Below are 17964 nucleotides of genomic sequence, written 5' to 3' on the forward strand. Positions count from 1 at the left end.
AAGCCCTTTGTAGTTAATACCCTGATACAATTATTTATTGTATGTGAACTCTTTCTATTCAAACTGCACTGTGGTCTGTCTCCTGGCTGGACCTCAACTGATACCATATGTAAAATAACAAACACAATGCCAGCCTTATAAGCATTTGAGAAACACTATTTCTTTTCACTGTACAACAAAGATTCAATGAACAAGAAAATTCCACAAAAGAATTTATATTGAGTTCAAAAAAAAAAGAATATTTTTAACATTTTATTTTCAATAATCAGTAGTAACCAACAACTCCATGTTACATAATAAGACAATTTGAATACCAATCCAATATTATAGGTTCTTAGCTTGTAGCTTCTGAAGACATTTGAGATCATCAGATAATAGATAAATATTGAATAAAAAGCATTAAGTTGTGATGAGGAGAGTGTGGGATGGGAGAAAGTAAACCTGGATTCCAGTCTAAACTTAAGGTCTGTGCTTAAGTTGTTGTTCAGTCCCTAAGTCCAATACTTTGCAACCTCATGGACTGCAGCATGCCAGGCACTTCTGTCATTCAGTGGATATCTGCAGTTATTATTCAGTCCCTTTTAGAGTCAACGTATTCATCTATAGATCAAGAGGATTGGAGGAAATTATCTGTTTTACTTCTACCTATAAAGTTCAGTGAATCTCTTTAATCACTATCTGCAGTCACTTTCTTTCTCCAGTGCTTCTTCATAGCATTTTTTACCTCAGCATTTCTGAGGGTATAGATTAAAGGATTTAACATAGGGGCCACCATAGTGTAAAAGACAGCAACAGCTTTATCAATGGGCAGAGTGGTGACTGGGCGAAGATACACAAAGATACAGGGCACGAAAGACAAAACAACTACTGTGATGTGAGAGACACACGTAGAGAGGGTTCTGTGCCTCCCCTCCAAACTGTATGCCCTTAGGGAATGCAAGATGACTACATAGGAGACCAACAGGAGCAGGAAGTTTAACAGGCAGATGAACCCACTGTTGGCAGCAACAAAGAGACCAAGGATGTGGGTGTCCACACAGACAAGTTTCAACAAAGGGTACAAGTCACACATGAAGTGGTCTATGACATTGGGGCCACAGAAGGGCAGCCGGACTGTAAAGAGGACCTGAATGGTTGCGTGGACAAATCCTCCAGTCCAGGCCACCCCCAGCAGGAGGACGCACAGCCTGTGGCTCATGATGGCCATGTAGTGCAGAGGTTTGCAGATGGCCACGTAGCGGTCATAGGCCATCTCTGTGAGCAGGATGATCTCAGTAGCACCAAAAATGTGTTCTGCATAGACTTGAGCCATACACCCATTAAACGAGATTGTCTTGATCTCTTGAAGGGAGTCCACAATCAACTTAGGAGCTGAAGAAGAAGAGTAAATTGTGTCTATCAAGGAAAGATGGGTCAGGAAGAAGTACATGGGGGAGTTCAGAGCCTGGCTGGTGGTAATGGTAACCACAATGAGCAGGTTGCCTGAGAGGGTTACCAGGTACAAGACCAAAAACACCACAAACACTATTTTTTGCATTTGGGGGTTCTGTGTAAGACCTACTAGAATGAACACAGTCACATTCCTTTCATTCGCCATCTATGTGGTGTGTGTAATAAAAACTCTGGCAAGGAACACTTTACCTTTAAAAAAGAAAGAAAGAAAAAGGGAATATAAAAGAATGAATTACTACAAAACACTACCTTTTAACAGTACTCTGACAATATCACAATGATTCCTTCTTTTCCCCAAACTGTCCAGGAACACATGGACCAAAATTTCTCTTAGGTGACTCTCTTAGATTTTTTTTTTTACATTTTTTTAATAGTTTTCAAAATTCTGGAGCTTGCCTTACTAATTTTAATCAGAAAATACATGTTTTTTTCTTGGAGCCTTAGGTTGAAACAGTGAATTCTTTAATTGAATGGTATATGTATGGGAAAAGAAACATAGGAAGCTGTGTACTGGCACATTGTGGGACCCCAAAATATATTATCTGAATATAGTAATATTTGAGGAAATCACTTTAATGTACTCATAAAGTTATTGTTATAAGTTCACTAAATGAACATAGAATGAGGGTCTCACTGGACTCTAACAGCTTTTAGAGGATCAGGGAAGGGGTAAGTCTGCCCTAGTCGCCCCATGGACCACTTTTAATCATCCTAGATACTGTCTTTAGTCTACCATCTAAAAATTATTGATCACTAGTTTTAACATAGGCCATTAATACTAACAGGTAATAAGCCAAGTCTCAGTAATCAACCAGATCACTTTAATGCAAAGTCTATTTCCATTTACTTGATGAGGAATATATATATTAGTCAAGCCCACTTTAAGGTAATATATACAGCTAAGTGGGTTTCCCAGATGGCACTAGTGGTAAAGAACCTGTATGCCAATGCAGAAGACATAAAAGACATCAAGACCCAGGTTTGATCCCTAGCTTGGGAAGATCCCCTGGAGAAGGGCATGCCAATCCACTCCAGAATGCTTGTCTGGAGAATCCCACGGACATAAGAGCCTGGTTGGCAACAGTCCATAGGTTCGCAAAGAGTTGGACATGCCTGAAGTAACTTAGCAATATGCATACAACTAAGTATTGTCATTATTAATCTTTGCATTTTACAATAACTAAGATTTCATTATTCTCTTTATATTTATGTATTTTTAAAGAAAAAAGGCAATGAAAGGTAAAATGAATTGTCTATGTTACAAGTGGGCAAGGTACATAATGAGGTAACTCTTCCAACGAAGTTACTCAGTCTTGTCCGACTCCTTGTGATCCAATGGACTGTAGCCTACCAGGCACCTCTGTCCATGGGATTTTCCAGGCAAGAGTACTGGAGTGGGTTGCCATTTCCTTCTCCAGGGGATCTTCCAGGCCCAGGGATCGAACCCAGGACTCCCACATCGCAGGCAAATGCTTTACCATCTGAGCCACCAGGGAAGCCCCAGATTCTCTGCACCAGGGAACTCTTCCAGATGATCCCACAAACTCTTCATTGAGAGGATAGCTTTAGAGTCCCAAGCCCCAGGATAGTGGGCTCTCTTCTGGATAGCCCAGGGCATCAGAGAATCCTTCCAGGGACAAGGACACTTGAGAAGAAAGTCTGCATACACTTCTAATTGCCAACTCTTCTCTAGACAAGATGACACCTGGGAGAACCAAGAACCAACTGATATATTTTTATGCTTTCCCAATGGTCTGTACCAAAGGTTGGATTTCATGATCAAAATCAGACAGAAAATCCCAAACTTAACTCATTCATTCTCATTATTTCACTTTTTACCTCAGCTTCTTGCAAACTTTGAAGAAGTTGGCTTTAAAATAGTTCTCTTTTACCAATTTATGTCAGCTCCCTTCATCCCACACAACACAATAGCCAACTCACAAACAAAACAACCTGGCCTATGTCAAACTCAGTGGACATTTTTGATGTCCTCTATTAATTGACAGACACAAACACAGGATAATTTTCGGTTTTGTTCGTTTTTTGTCTTAATCCAAAGACCAATTCTGTTCCTATTTCCATTCATATTCTCTAATATTCATAATTTTGGAAAAATAAGAAATGGACAAAAGTTACAGACAGCAAAATAATCTTGACCTTCCATAAAATGGCAAGCAGACTGCAACTGAGAGGTAAGAACTTCAGCAAACAAACTACTTAAGCAGGGAAATCTTTGTTTACTTGCTTAAATTCAATATACTCAAACATTGGTTACTGCACTTTTACTATGTCTGCTTTTTCTCAATCTTTATAGAATGCAGAGATTTATTTTTACACCATGGCATTCCTATAACTGTTAGCTTTGTTGAGTTTCACAATGTACTAGGCATTACACTAAATATTTACATGTACGTGGTCTTCAAAATGATCCTTGTGAGGTTGATGTACTGTTGACTGATTTTAAAGAAAAAGAAACTGTGGTTACAAGAAGATAAATGACTTACCCAAAGCAATAATGATGAAAACCCTAATAGAGAAGACTGGATTCAAATTCAGGATGCCTGCATCCAGCTCTCTACCACTCAGTGCCTCTCCAGGAGGAACCCAGTTTACTTCTGGGAATCAGCAATGCCAGAGTTTAGACATGGCCACCGGTGACCACATGAAATCCATGGCAGTTCTTTTGCTAACCTGTGAAATATAGTGAAAGATGTTAATGGGATCCAGGGTCAATTGGACAAGACCTAGAATTCTGTAAACAAAAAATCTCCCAGTACTTTGCATTTCATCATCTCATCAGTTCGGTTAAGTTCAGACACTCAGTCGTGTCCGACTCTTTGAGACCCCATGGACTGCATGTAGCATGCCAGGCCTCCCTGTCCATCACCAACTCCGCAGCTTGCTCAAATTCATGTTCATCGAGTCAGTGATTCCATCCAACCATCTCATCCTCTGTTGTCCCCTTCTCCTCCTGCCTTCAATCTTTCCCAGCATCAGGGTCTTTTCAAATGAGTCAGTTCTTTGTATCAGGTGGTCAAACTATTGGAGTTTAAGCTTCAGCATCAAATCTTCCAATGAATATTCAGGACTGATTTCCTTTAGGATTGACCGGTTTGATCTCCTTGCAGTCCAAGGGACTCTCAAGAGTCTTCTGCAATCCCACAGTTTAAAAGCATCAATCTTTGGCACTCAGCTTTCTTTATGTTCCAACTCTCTCTTTTTTTTTTTTTTTGGACTTTATGCATATTTTTTTTTCAGGCAATAATTAAAATTTTATTGGACCACAGCTATGCTTATACAGTTACATATTGTCTCTGGCTGTTTCTTTTTCTTTTTTTTTTTTTTTTTAATTTTAATTGGAGGCTAATCACTTTACAATATTGTGGTGATTTTTGCCATACATTCACATGAATCAGCCATGGGTGTACATCCTGAACCCCCCTCCCACCTCCCTCCCCATCCCATCCCTCAGGGTCATCCCAGTGCACCAGCCCTGAGCACCCTGTTTCATGCATCGAACCTGGACTGGTGATCTAGTTCACATATGATAATATATATGTTTCAATGCTATTCTCTCAAATCATCCCACCCTTGCCTTCTCCCACAGAGTCCAAAAGTCTGGTCTTTACATCTGTGTCTCTTTTGCCGTCTCGCATATAGGGCCATCATTACCATCTTTCTAAATTCCATATATATGTGTTAGTATACTGTATTGGTGTTTGTTTTTTCTGTTTTACTTCCCTCTGTATAATAGGCTCCAGTTTCATCCACCTCATTAGAATTGATTTGAATGTATTCTTTTTAATGGCTGAGTAATATTCCACTGTGTATATGTACCACAGCTTTCTTATCCATTCATCTGCCAATGGACATCTAGGTTGCTTCCATGTCCTGTCTATTGTAAACAGTGCTGCAATATGTTCCAACTCTCACATCCATACATGACCACTGTAAAAATCATAGCTTGACTAGACAGACCTATGTTTGCAAAGTAGTGTCTCTGCTTTTTAATATGCTCTCTAGGTTGGTCATAGCTTTTCTTCCAAGGAGGAAGCATCTTTTAATTTCATGGATATAGTCACCATCTTCAGTGATTTGGAACCCAAAAAAATTAAATCTGTCACTATTTCCATTGCTTCCCCATCTATTTGCCATGAAGTGATGGGACCAAATGTCATGATCCTCTTTAAAGATGAGGAAACTGAGACCCAGAGAAAAACACAGCTAACTGATCAGTAGTACACAAGAATCCAAGTCTTCTAAAGCCCAAAACAGTATTTTTTTTTCCACAGCACCACTTCTTACTCTGTTAAGACACCTTAATGTGACTGCATACAAGGGGGAAAAAATCACCATAGGGTGACAAAGAGAATTAGCTTTCATCTCTCATATTTAGCAAGACCTGTTTTGACTCTCTAAGAAAAAGATGTAAGTCTAAGGTCGTGTGTGTGTGTGTGTGTGTGTGTGTGTGTGTGTTCAGCTATGTCCAGGTCTTTGTGACCCCATGGACTCCAGTCCGCCAGGCTCCTCTGTCCATTGAATTTTCCAGGCAAGAACACTGGAGTGGGTTGCCATTTCCTACTCCAGAGGATCTTCCCAACCCAGGGATCAAACCTGCATCTCTTGCATATCTTGTATTGGCAAGTGGATTCTTTACCACTGAGCCACCAGGGAAGTCCAGTTCAGGGATACAGAAATTCAATCATGCTACTGGGACCACATCCGCTGAAACAAAAATAAGATCTAACAAGATCCACCAAAGTTTGAATAGAATTAGAATAAAATAGCCTTTGAGCTTGGAGTTTAATAAAGACTCCCAATCACAGCAGAGAGCACATTTTTAATGCCATATTTTAATTCATTTTCTCTTAGGATCTCGGTTTTGAAACTGGGCTTTTTCTTAAAAAAAAAAAAAAAGAATCCAAATGCTGTCCTTCTCTCTCCCATGATGCTCCATGGGAATCCATAAATCATAAACCTATCCCTTAATAATTATAGCTAAACCCATAAACAGTGAGCAAAATGAATATTTCTGCAAAATATCCTTAAACATCTAAAACCATCAGTATTCGAAAGGAAAACTTTAATGATTTTAACTCTAAACCTCTTAGAATAAAATGAAAATGTAAAAACAAGATTAAAGATCAACAGTGCTAGTTAACTTACTGTGGTGGGCTCTGTCCTTAAGAAGAATGATCAATGTACTCAGGAATAAGAAATAATCATTATTTGTAGCTGCTCAAACACCATGTCATGTAATGGAAGTTTCTCAAGTGTTCCCACTGACTGGACAATTCTACAGGAACCAGAGAATGTCAAGATGGCACAGATTTATTCAAACAGATTCAGCACACATTTGCAAAGCTCCAGTGCCTTGGAGATTCACATCAAAGGAAAATAAAATGCTATGATAAATTTCAAACCCAAACTTCTTAGATACTAAAGAGAATCCTCTGATCTTTAGAACTTTGAGTCATGATTCCACAACAAGAAATACAAATATTTCATTACTTAATAAACTCCTCTTATTCTGCTCTTAAAATAAGAAAACAGCTTCTTCTTGAATCTTAGTATTTAGAGAGGATACTGAGAATGTTAAAGGACTGATTTTTCTATTAATATCTAAGGCTTTGTCCCCCTAGGAATTAATTAACTCTGTTTTTTTCCCCTAACTTTTGCCTTAGAAACAGATATTGAGGAGAATTTGTCCACAAACAATACATCTTCACCTGATTGGTTCTTTTCCATGAACTGCAAACTAATATAGCAACAGTTTTCATTCCTGATTGGAAATTTGGGTGAGAAAGCAACTCTCATATAAGCCCTTGGGTATCATGAACTGAGACATAGAAGATAGTAAACGCTATGTGAACAACTCCATGGGGTTTCATTGAGGTTGCATACCTCTGAAAACATTTCCTCACTAACTGAGGTCACCAAAAGTGGGTAAGATTCTGAATCAATGTCTCACTTGTACTATAAACACATCAGGACAAGTGCTATATATAGGAACCTTGTGAGTAGACATATTTTCTGGCAGTGTGACATCTAGAGTTGGAGAACAAATGGAGGTTAAAATTCTACCAACACTTCTGGTGTAGAAATACAGAAAGATATCATCTTATGCCATCTTGCTGACTATTTTAGACTTTTGGGAATTCTATTGGTCATTCAATAAAAGAAATCTACCTAGGCAAACAGATTTTTTCAAATTTTGTTCACATGTATTATCCTCAGGAGTGCTACACATATTTTTAGCAAATACTCTGAAGCCTAGAGGAGAGGGTTTAAGTCATGTTATATGACTTGATACAGCTATTATATTTAAGTGTATGGCTAGGCAGTGGATGGAGAACTGAGGAAAATAGTAATAATAGTATAATCATGTCAATAAATTTTTCTGGCCACAGGATTATGAAGCTAGAAATCAACTATAGGGGGGAAAAAAAAAGCCTGAAAAAGCAAGTGGAGGCTAAACAAGACAATACCAAACAACCAATGAATCACTGAAAGAAGAAGTTTTAAAATGCCTGAAGACAAATTAAGACAAAAGTGAAATGACCTAGAATCTATGCATGCATGCTAAGTCACTTCAGTCATGTCTGACTCTGTGTGACCCTATGGACCATAGCCACCATCCTCTGTTCATGGGGGTTCTCCAGGCAAGAATACTGGAGCAGGTTGCCATGCCCTCTTCCAGGTATCTACAGAATGTAGAAGTAGATCTAAGAGGGAAGTTTAGAGCAATAGAAGCCTACTTCAGGAAAGAGGAGAAATTTCAAATAACAATCTAACTATTCACCTAAATGAAATAGAAAAAGAAAATAGACAAATTCTGAAGTTAGTAGAAGGAAAGAAGTCATAAAGATCAGAATAGAAATATATGGGAAAAGAGACTAAAAATTAAAAAATAATAATAATGAAACGAAGACCTGGTTCTTTGAAAAAATAAGCAAAATTGGCAAAACTTTAGCCAGACTCATCAAGGTCCAAATCAATAAAAACAAAAAATTTAAAATGAGAAGTTACAAATAACCCCACAGAAACCAAAAAAGATGATAAGAGGTTACTACAAACAATTATACGCCAATAAAATAAACAACTTAGAAGAAATGGATAAATTTCTAGACATGCATTATCCTACAAGACTGAACCAGTAAAAAACAGGAAATATGATCATATAAATTAAAAGTAATTAAATTAAATCCATAATTTAAAAAAAATTAAAGCTATGGTGACTCAGATGGTAAAGAATCTGCCTGCAGTACAGGACACTGGGGTTCAATTACTGGGTTGGAAAGATCACCTGGAGGAGAAAATGGCAACCCACTCCAGTATTCTTGCCTGGAGAATTCCACGGACAGAGGAGCCTGGCAGTCTACAGTTCATAGGGTCACAAAGAGTCAGGCATGACTGAGCAACTAACACACACTTTCAATTTTGAAAAAAATAAAAGTCCAGGACCAGATTTCTTCACAGGTAAGTTCTACCAAACATTTAGTGAAGAGTTAACACCTGTCTTTCTGAAACTATTTCAAAAAATTTACAGAGAAAGGGATGGTTCTGAACTCATTCTCTGAGGCCTGCATCACCCAAAATCAGGCAAAGATATCACAAAAGAAGAGAAAATTATAGGCCAATATACTGATGAACCTAGATGCAAAATTCTTCAACAAAATATTAGCAACTAAATTCAATATAAGTTGAAAGGATCATATACCATGATCAAATATCATTTATCCCAGAGATACAAGGATACTTCAATATCAATAAAGCAATCAATGTGATATACCATGTTAACAAACAGGAATAAAAATTATTTAATCATCTTAGTATAGGCAAAGAAAGCTTTTGACAAAACTTTCACCCATTTGTGACAAAAACTCTTCAGAAGGTAGGCAGAGAGGAAACATATCTCAATGTAATAAAGGCCGTTCATGATAATACCACAGCTAACATTATACTTAGTGTATAATGCTATACACTGTGTATACTCAGAAAGTATTTCCTCTAAGATACGGAAAAGAGACAAGGATGTTCACTCTTGCCACATTTATTATTTGTTGGAAGTTCTAGCCATAGAAATAGGAGAAAAGAAATAAAAGAAATCCAATTTAGAAAGTAAGAAGTAAAACTCTCACTGAAGTTGAAAATACAAAATATATAAGAAATCTTTGAAAAGCTACTAGAGCTCATCATTGAATTTGTAAAGTTTCAGAATACAAAATTAATATACAGAAATCTGTTGCATTTCTTCAACACACTAGCAACAAACCATCAGAAACAGAAATTAAGAGAACAATCCAATTTATAATCACATGATAAAGAATAAAATACTGAGGAATAAATCTATCTAAGGAGGTAAAATATCTGGACTTGGTAAGCTATAATAAACTGATGAAAGAAATTGACTCTACAAACACATGGAAATATATATCATGTTCATGAATTGGAAGAATTAATATTATTAAAATCACAATATTATTCAAGGCTCGATGAAATCTCGGCCAAAATACCAATGCTATTTTTAACAGAACTAGAACAAATAGTCCTAAAATTTATATAAAATTTATATGACAACACCCTGAATAGTCAGAGCAGTCTTGAGAAAGAACCAAGTGGAAGTAGCACACTCCTGATTTCAAACTATACTACAAAGCTATAGCAATCAAGCAGTATGACACAAACATAAAAACAAATACCATGATATTAGAAGATACAAACTACTATATATAAAATAGATGAAAACAAGGTCCTACTGTATTGCACAGGAAAATATATTTAAAATCCCAAAGAAAGGCAATGCCAAAGAATGCTCAAACTACCGCACAATTGCACTCATCTCACACGCTAGTAAAGTAATGCTCAAAATTCTCCAAGCCAGGCTTCAGCAATATATGAACCGTGAACTTCCAGATATTCAAGCTGGATTTAGAAAAGGCAGAGGAACCAGAGATCAAATTGCCAACACCCACTGCATCATGGAAAAAGGAAGAGAGTTCCAGAAAAACATCTATTTCTGCTTTATTGACTATGCCAAAGTCTTTGACTATGTGGATCACAATAAACTGTGGAAAGTACTGAAAGAGATGGGAATACCAGACCACCTGACTTGCCTCTTGAGAAACCTATATGCAGGTCAGGAAGCAACAGTTAGAACTGAACATGGAACAACAGACTGGTTCCAAATAGGAAAAGGAGTATGCCAAGGCTGTACATTGTCACCCTGTTTATTGAACTTATATGCAGAGTACATCATGAGAAGCGCTGGGCTGGAAGAAGTACAAGCTGGAATCAAGATTGCCGGGAGAAATATCAATAACCTCAGATATGCAGATGACACCACCCTTATGGCAGAAAGTGAAGAGGGACTTAAAAACCTCTTGATAAAAGTGAAAGAGGAGAGTGAAAAAGTTGGCTTAAAGCTCAACATTCAGAAAACGAAGATCATGGCATCTGGTCCCATCACTTCATGGGAAATAGATGGGGAAACAGTGGAACCATGTCAGACTTTATTTTGGGGGGGCTCCAAAATCACTGCAGATGGTGACTGCAGCCAGGAAATTAAAAGACACTCCTTGGAAGAAAAGTTATGACCAACCTAGATAGCATATTCAAAAGCAGAGACATTACTTTGCCAACAAAGGTCCATTTAGTCAAGGCTATGGTTTTTCCAGTGGTCACGTATGGATGTGAGAGTTGGACTGTGAAGAAAGCTGAGTGCCAACGAATTGATGCTTTTGAACTGTGGTGTTGGAGAAGACTCTTGCAAGTCCCTTGGACTGCAAGGAGATCCAACAAGTCCATTCTAAAGGAGATCAGCCCTAGGATTTCTTTGGAAGGAATGATGCTAAAGCTGAAACTCCAGTACTTTGGCCACTTCATGCGAAGAGTTGACTCATTGGAAAAGACTCTGATGCTGGGAGGGATTGGGGGCAGGAGGAGAAGGGAACGACAGAGGATGAGATGGCTGGATGGCATCACTGACTCGAAGGACGTGAGTCTGAGTGAACTCCGGGAGTTGGTGATGGACAGTGAGGCCTGGCGTGCCGCGATTCATGGGGTTGCAAAGAGTCGGACATCACTGAGCGACTGAACTGAACTGAACTGAATAAGTCATAATGGAAAATAATACGATATAACTGAATCACTTTGCTGTACATCAGAAATTAACAGGACATCATAAATCAACTATACATCTACTTTAAAACAGAAAAATGTTGTGTATATATATATATATGTGTGTGTATGTGTGTGTGTGAATTAGTCACTCAGTTGTATCTGACTCTGTGACCCCATGAACTATAGCCCACTGGGCTTCTCTGTCCATGGAATTCTCCAGGCAAGAATACTGGAGTGGGTAGCCATTTCCTTCTCCAGGGCATCTTCCCAACCTCGGAATCACACCCAGGTCTTCTGCATTGGCAGGCAGATCCTTTTACCATCTGAGTTAATACATAGTGAGGAGAACAAATATTTCTGTAAAATATCCTAAACCATGTAAAAAGTAATCTCCCATAAATTGTCAGAAAATAAAGCTTTACTGATTTTAATTGCAAACTCTTGAAGAACATGGAAATGTGAAAACTGGTTTATAAATCAATGTCTAGTTCACCTTCTGTGGTTGCTTCCATAGTTAAGGAGAATACCCAAGGTATTCAGGAATAAGAAATAACCAATGCATGTAATGTCATATCATGTATATTTCTCAAGTTCCCACTGATTGGACAATTCTACAGGATGCAGAGAATGTCAAGATGACACAAATTTATTCAAATAGATTCAGTAAGCATTTCAAAACTCCAATGCCTTGGAAAGTCAAGTCAAAGGAAAAGAAAATACTATGTTGAATTTGAAGCCCAAAGTCTTATGATCTAAGAGAAATCTGATATTGAGCTCCTAGTCTATGGCTACAGAACAAGAAACACAAATATTTCTGATACTTAATAAGCTCCTCTTATTGTGTTCTTAAAATGAGAAAACAGCTTCTTCCTCAGTTTTAATATTTAGAGAGGGTTCCCTGGTGGCTCAGACGGTAAAGCGTCTGCCTACAATGCAGGAGATCTGGGTTCAATCCCTGGGTCAGGAAGATCTCCTGGAGAAGGAATGGCAACCCACTCCAGTATTCTTGCCTGGAAAATCCCATGGATGGAGAAGCCTGGTAGGCTACAGTCCATGGGGTTGCAAAGAGTCAGACACGACTGAGCTACTTCACTTTCTTCATGAGAATATCAAAGGACATATCTTTCCATTTAAGGTTTTATCCTCCCAGGAATTAATTATCTTAATTATTTTTAAAACATTTTATCCTAGAAGCAAATACTTGGAAGAAGCCATCCATGAATAACATATCTTCACCCAATTGTTTCTTTCTCTTGCACTTTAAAATGTTAGCAGACTACATCCCTGATGAGAAAATAGGAACTCTTTCATGACTTGATTCCATGGTGAAACCACATCACAGGTCCACATACTGGAATTATGCCACCTTACAAGTCACATGATATTCAGTTTTCTTAACAATCCAGGTTCATGTAAAGAGGCCTCCCACATGCTAAGTTTCCAAGTGCAAATAATTTAATTGCCCACTCAAGAATGGATGATTCGTAAACATGTTTCTCCAGAATGTCTGCTTCTAGGACAAAGTCTTTCCATTAAACAGGGATAATTAACTCCTGGGAGAGAAACAGCAGCTGCAAGACAAGGTCCCTGGACTCGATGGAAACCTCTTAAATAGTAATAAAGGACAAGGTGGAAATGGTTGGTCTTGTAATTCACTTCTCCAAAGCAAGATTCATCATGAGCAGAGTGAACCACTGGAATACACTTCCTCCACACTCTCTGCCTCTTGTTCTGTGGATTATTAAGATAATTTCTCTTTTGTGCTGCAAGTGAACCCACTCTAAATTCAAACAAGAATAGAGGTTACAAACAGGTTTTCTGTGAAGAATTTTGAGACTTCATATTAGGTGGAAAGATTTCGATTTCTAAGAAGGCTTTCTTTATTAACAGGTTTTTTGAGATGTAGTCAATTTACCCAAAACAAGTGCACGTGTTCGATGTAAAAATTTCGTTAACAACTCTTCATTTGACAACTAGCTATATGAATAGGCTCTAACCAAGTGTGAAATTTTTCATACTGAAAGTTGTTTATAATAAGAATTAGTCATTTTGAATACGAGATTGTGTTTTGAACATGTTTGGAGAGATGTTTCTCCCCAAACATCACTAAGATCATTTAACAGAGCTAAGGTACATTTAACAATAGTGCTGATGCTTATTATAGATTCTCACTTTCCATATATAGTACTCATATTTTCAACACTTTTCAGATATAATATTAATAATAAAATATCTCATCTTCATTCTAATTTTCCAAAAAATAATATGATCCACTCAACTTGAAAGTTGACAATTTTGAGGCTTAAGGAGTTTAAGCAAACTTTAAGAGCTCACTTCTCTGATACTAATAACAATGCTTTGCCATAGACACCTCCTTTAGTAATCAAAACTATCAATGACAATTAAAGCAAAATTTAAATATACTTCCAATACACAAAATGGGAAATTACAAACATTAAATGACATAAATCATCAGTCTTTCCATCAAGCACAAACATGAGGACCCTATCTGGGAAAAACTGCTATGGATAAAATGGGTCTCTCTTGCTTCTTTGAGAGTAAAATTAGTGATGATTCTTCTGGAGCTTATTGCATGATTAAATAGTTCTCTGTATTACTGCTCCAACTGTTAATTCTTCCTATCCCACAGTGTATACAGTCACAAAAACAATTGGAAGTTCTTTTTGTGTAGTACATATTTCCTCTATCAATTATCAATTATCATAGTGATCTATGAAGTGGATATTATTATTATTATTATTTTATAACTGAGAAAAAAAAGGATATAAGATGCCAAACAAGGATATAAGTTGCCAGAAAATTTGGAAAACTCAGCAGTGGCCACAGGACTGGAATAGGTCAGTTTTCATTCCAATCCCAACAAAAGGCAATGCCAAAGAATGTTCAAGCTACCGCACAATTGCACTCATCTCACATGCTAGCACAGTAATGCTCAAAATTCTCCAAGCTAGGTTTCAACAGCACGTGAACTTCCAGATGTTCAAGCTGGATTTAGAAAAGGCAGAGGAACCAGAGATCAAATTGCCAACATCTGCCAGATCATCAAAAAAGCAAGAGAGTTCCAAAAAAAAATCTGCTTCTTTGACTATGCTAAAACTTTTCACTTTGTGGATCACAACAAACTGGAAAATTCTTCAAATGATGGGAATACCAGAGCACCTTACCTGCCTCTTGAGAAATCTGTATGCAGATCATGAAGCAACAGTTAGAACTGGACATAGAACAATGGACTGGTTCCAAATTGGGAAAGGAGTATGTCAAGGTTGTATATTGTCACCCTGCTTACTTAAATTATATACAGAGTACATCACATCATGCAAAATGCCGGACTGGATGAAGCACGAGCTGGAATCAAGATTGCCAGGAGAAATATCAATAACCTCAGATATGCAGATGACACCACCCTTATGGCAGAAAGTGAAGAACTAAAGAGCCTCTTGATGAAAGTGAAAGAGGACAGTCAAAAAGCTGGCTTAAGACTCAACATTCGAAAAACGAAGAACGTGGCATCTGGTCCCATCACTTCATTACAAAAAGATTGAGAACCAATGGAAACAGTGACAGACTTTATTTTGGGGGGCTCCAAAATCACTGTAGATGTTGACTGCAGCCATGAAATTAAAAGATGCTTACTCCTTGGAAGAAAAGTTATGACCAACCTAGACAGCATATTAAAAAACAGAGACATTACTTGGCCAACAAAGGTCCATCTAGTCAAGGCTATGGTTTTTCCAGTAGTTCATGTATGGATGTGAGAGTTGGAATATAAAGAAAGCTGAACACAGAAGAATTGATGCTTTCGAACTGTGGTGTTGGAGAAGACTTTTGAGAGTCCTTTGGGCTGCAAGGAGATCAAACCAGTCCACACTAAAGGAAATCAGTCCTGAATATTCACTGAAAGGACTGATGAAGCCTAAACTCCTAATACTTTGGTCATCTGATGCAAAGAACTTACTTGTTTGAAAAGACCCTGACAGTGGGAAAGATTGAAGGTGGGAGGAGAAGGGGATGACAGAGGATGAGATAGTTGGATGGCATCACCTACTCGATGCACATGAGTTTGAGTAAACTCTGGGAGTTGGTGATGGACAGGGAGGACTAGCATGCTGCAATCCGTGGGGTCACAAAAAGTTGGACACCGCTGAGCAACTGAACTGAGCTGAACTGAATTTATAACTATGATGGCTAATGGGCTCATGACAGCCATTAAGGCCAGCCCATCTGGGGTCCCCAATGTACTTTTTCCTGGCCCATCTCTCCTTTGCTGATGCCTGCTACTCTTCTGTAGGTACCCCCCAAATTGATTGTAGACTCACTGTATGAAAAGAAGATTATCCTATTCAGTGGATGTATGACTCAAATTTCTTCAGAGGTGCTGAGATAATCCTGCTCATTGTGATGGCTTTCAACCGCTATGTGGCCATCTGCAAGCCCTTGCACTATACAACCATCATGAACTGGTGGCTGTGTCGACTGCTAGTGGGATTGTCATGGGTGGGAGGCTTTCTTCATGGATTCATACAGATCCTTTTGATCTGATTACCCTCTTGTGGCTCTAACATCATAGATCACTTTATGTGTGACCTGAACCCTTTGCTCAATCTTGTCTGCCCTGAGAACTGAGTCAGTAGATTGAGTAAAGCAGGTTATCCTTCCTATCTAATGTGGATGGATCTCATGAAGTGCCTAAATAAAACAAGAAGACCAATAAAGATCGAATTCTCTGTTTGTCTGATTTCCTTTGAATTGAGACATTGAGATTTTTCCCTGCCTTTAGATTTGAACTGAAATGTTAGCTCTTCTTGAGTCTCACCCTGCCAGTATTCATATGAGAATTGTACCATCAGGTCTCCTGGGTCTCTAGTTTGCCAGTTGCCGGTCTTGCAATGTGTTAGATTTCATAATCACATGAGCCATTTTCTTATACTAAACTGCACGTGTGCGCGTGTGTGTGTGTGTGTGTGTGCATGAGTGTATTCTACTGGTTCTGTTTCTCTGAAGACCACTGACTAACACAGGACCTTAAGAACATGGCAGATTTTCTTTCTTTAAGGTAGAAAAGCAAATCCAGTTATCAAGATAGCAGTTGATTAAATGTTCCCTGCATGAGAAACCTTCCAAAGCCAATTCTTCCAAGCTTTTATTCAGAGCATCTATGCTCAGAGCGGAGCTGTATGTTTTGGTCTGTGGGACTTCTCTTGCTCTCCACTCATTTCACTAGAACCCCAAGTCTAGCCACAGAGGGTGCTGAGGAGAAGTCCTGCCTTTGCAATTTGCTCCACCAAGAAATCCTCACAGTCTTGCCTTCTCAGCTCCTTTAGTTCACACAACATAGATGAGTTTTTTCCAAGTGCATTAACCAGCACTGTTTATTTCCTCAAGGGAAAAGTTATCTTAGTAGCCCTTCCCAAAATGGCAATTAAATGTTTCTACCTTTTTTCTACTATCCCTGTGATCAGAGAATGGGAAGGATTAGAATTCATGTATGTGACATGGATAATCTTGAAGCTATAGTCAGAACCTCTATTCTTTTTTAACAGTGTTCATTGAAGGCCTAAAAGTACCAGGCCACTTGGAAACTCAGTGTTATTTTGTGTGTGTGTGTGTAACTGTGTGTGTGTGTGAGCTGATGAAATTTTTTCAATAAAGCTTGTCTCTGAAGTGGTATTAAGTAGAATTATTATGATCATTTCAAAAGGAGATTACTAGGTCAACATTATTTATCATAACATAACAATGTTGGGTATAGGTTAAGAATTTGGAGGAAAAGTATTTAAATAAGAATAACCTGAGACCTAACTGGAGAAGGCAATGGCAACCCACTCCAGTACTCTTGCCTGGAGAATCCCATGGACGCAGGAGCCTGGTAGGGTGCAGTCCGTGGGGTTGCTAAGAGTTGGACACGATTGAGCGACTGCACTTTCACTTTTCACTTTCATGCACTGGAGAAGGAAATGGCAACCCACTCCAGTGTTCTTGCCTGGAGAATCCCAGGGATGGCGGAGCTTGGTGGGCTGCCGTCTGTGGGGTCGCACAGAGTCGGACACGACTGAAGCGACTTAGCAGAAGCAGCAGCAGAGACCTAATTTGGCCTTGCTCTTTATTAGCTGCTCAGTCTTGGACAGAATTCTGAACTTCTCCATGTTTCTGTTTCCTAATGTATAAAATAAGTATGAAAATGATAGCAGCAGCCATTTAGTAGATTTGCTGAGGATTAAATACCAACTGTCTGCACAAACACTAAACACACTACGTGTTCAGTTTTAGCAAATATTATCATTGTTATTATAACTATTACCTGTTTCCTGAAGATGTGAGGCAACAGCAACTCATATACTGCTAACGGAAATATAACAACCACTTTGGAAG

The 17964-nt window shown here is 38.4% G+C and overlaps 1 protein-coding gene across 1 annotated transcript in view; it reads right to left on the reverse strand.

The window, feature by feature from the left end:
- Positions 1 to 239: 239 nt before the first annotated feature.
- Positions 240 to 17964, reverse strand: part of LOC113905304 (olfactory receptor 4C12-like) — a 179764-nt gene continuing 162039 nt past the window's right edge. The window contains exons 2-3 of the mRNA XM_027562343.1: positions 3957 to 4143; positions 240 to 1641 (exon numbers count right to left, since the gene is read on the reverse strand). Of these exons, the coding sequence (XP_027418144.1) occupies positions 668 to 1597 (930 nt within the window). The 5' untranslated portion in view covers positions 1598 to 1641; positions 3957 to 4143 and the 3' untranslated portion in view covers positions 240 to 667. The remainder of the gene's footprint in view (positions 1642 to 3956; positions 4144 to 17964) is intronic.

Source organism: Bos indicus x Bos taurus, chromosome 15 (genome assembly GCF_003369695.1).
Source record: "Bos indicus x Bos taurus breed Angus x Brahman F1 hybrid chromosome 15, Bos_hybrid_MaternalHap_v2.0, whole genome shotgun sequence".
In the NCBI taxonomy this organism is placed as follows: domain Eukaryota; kingdom Metazoa; phylum Chordata; class Mammalia; order Artiodactyla; family Bovidae; genus Bos; species Bos indicus x Bos taurus.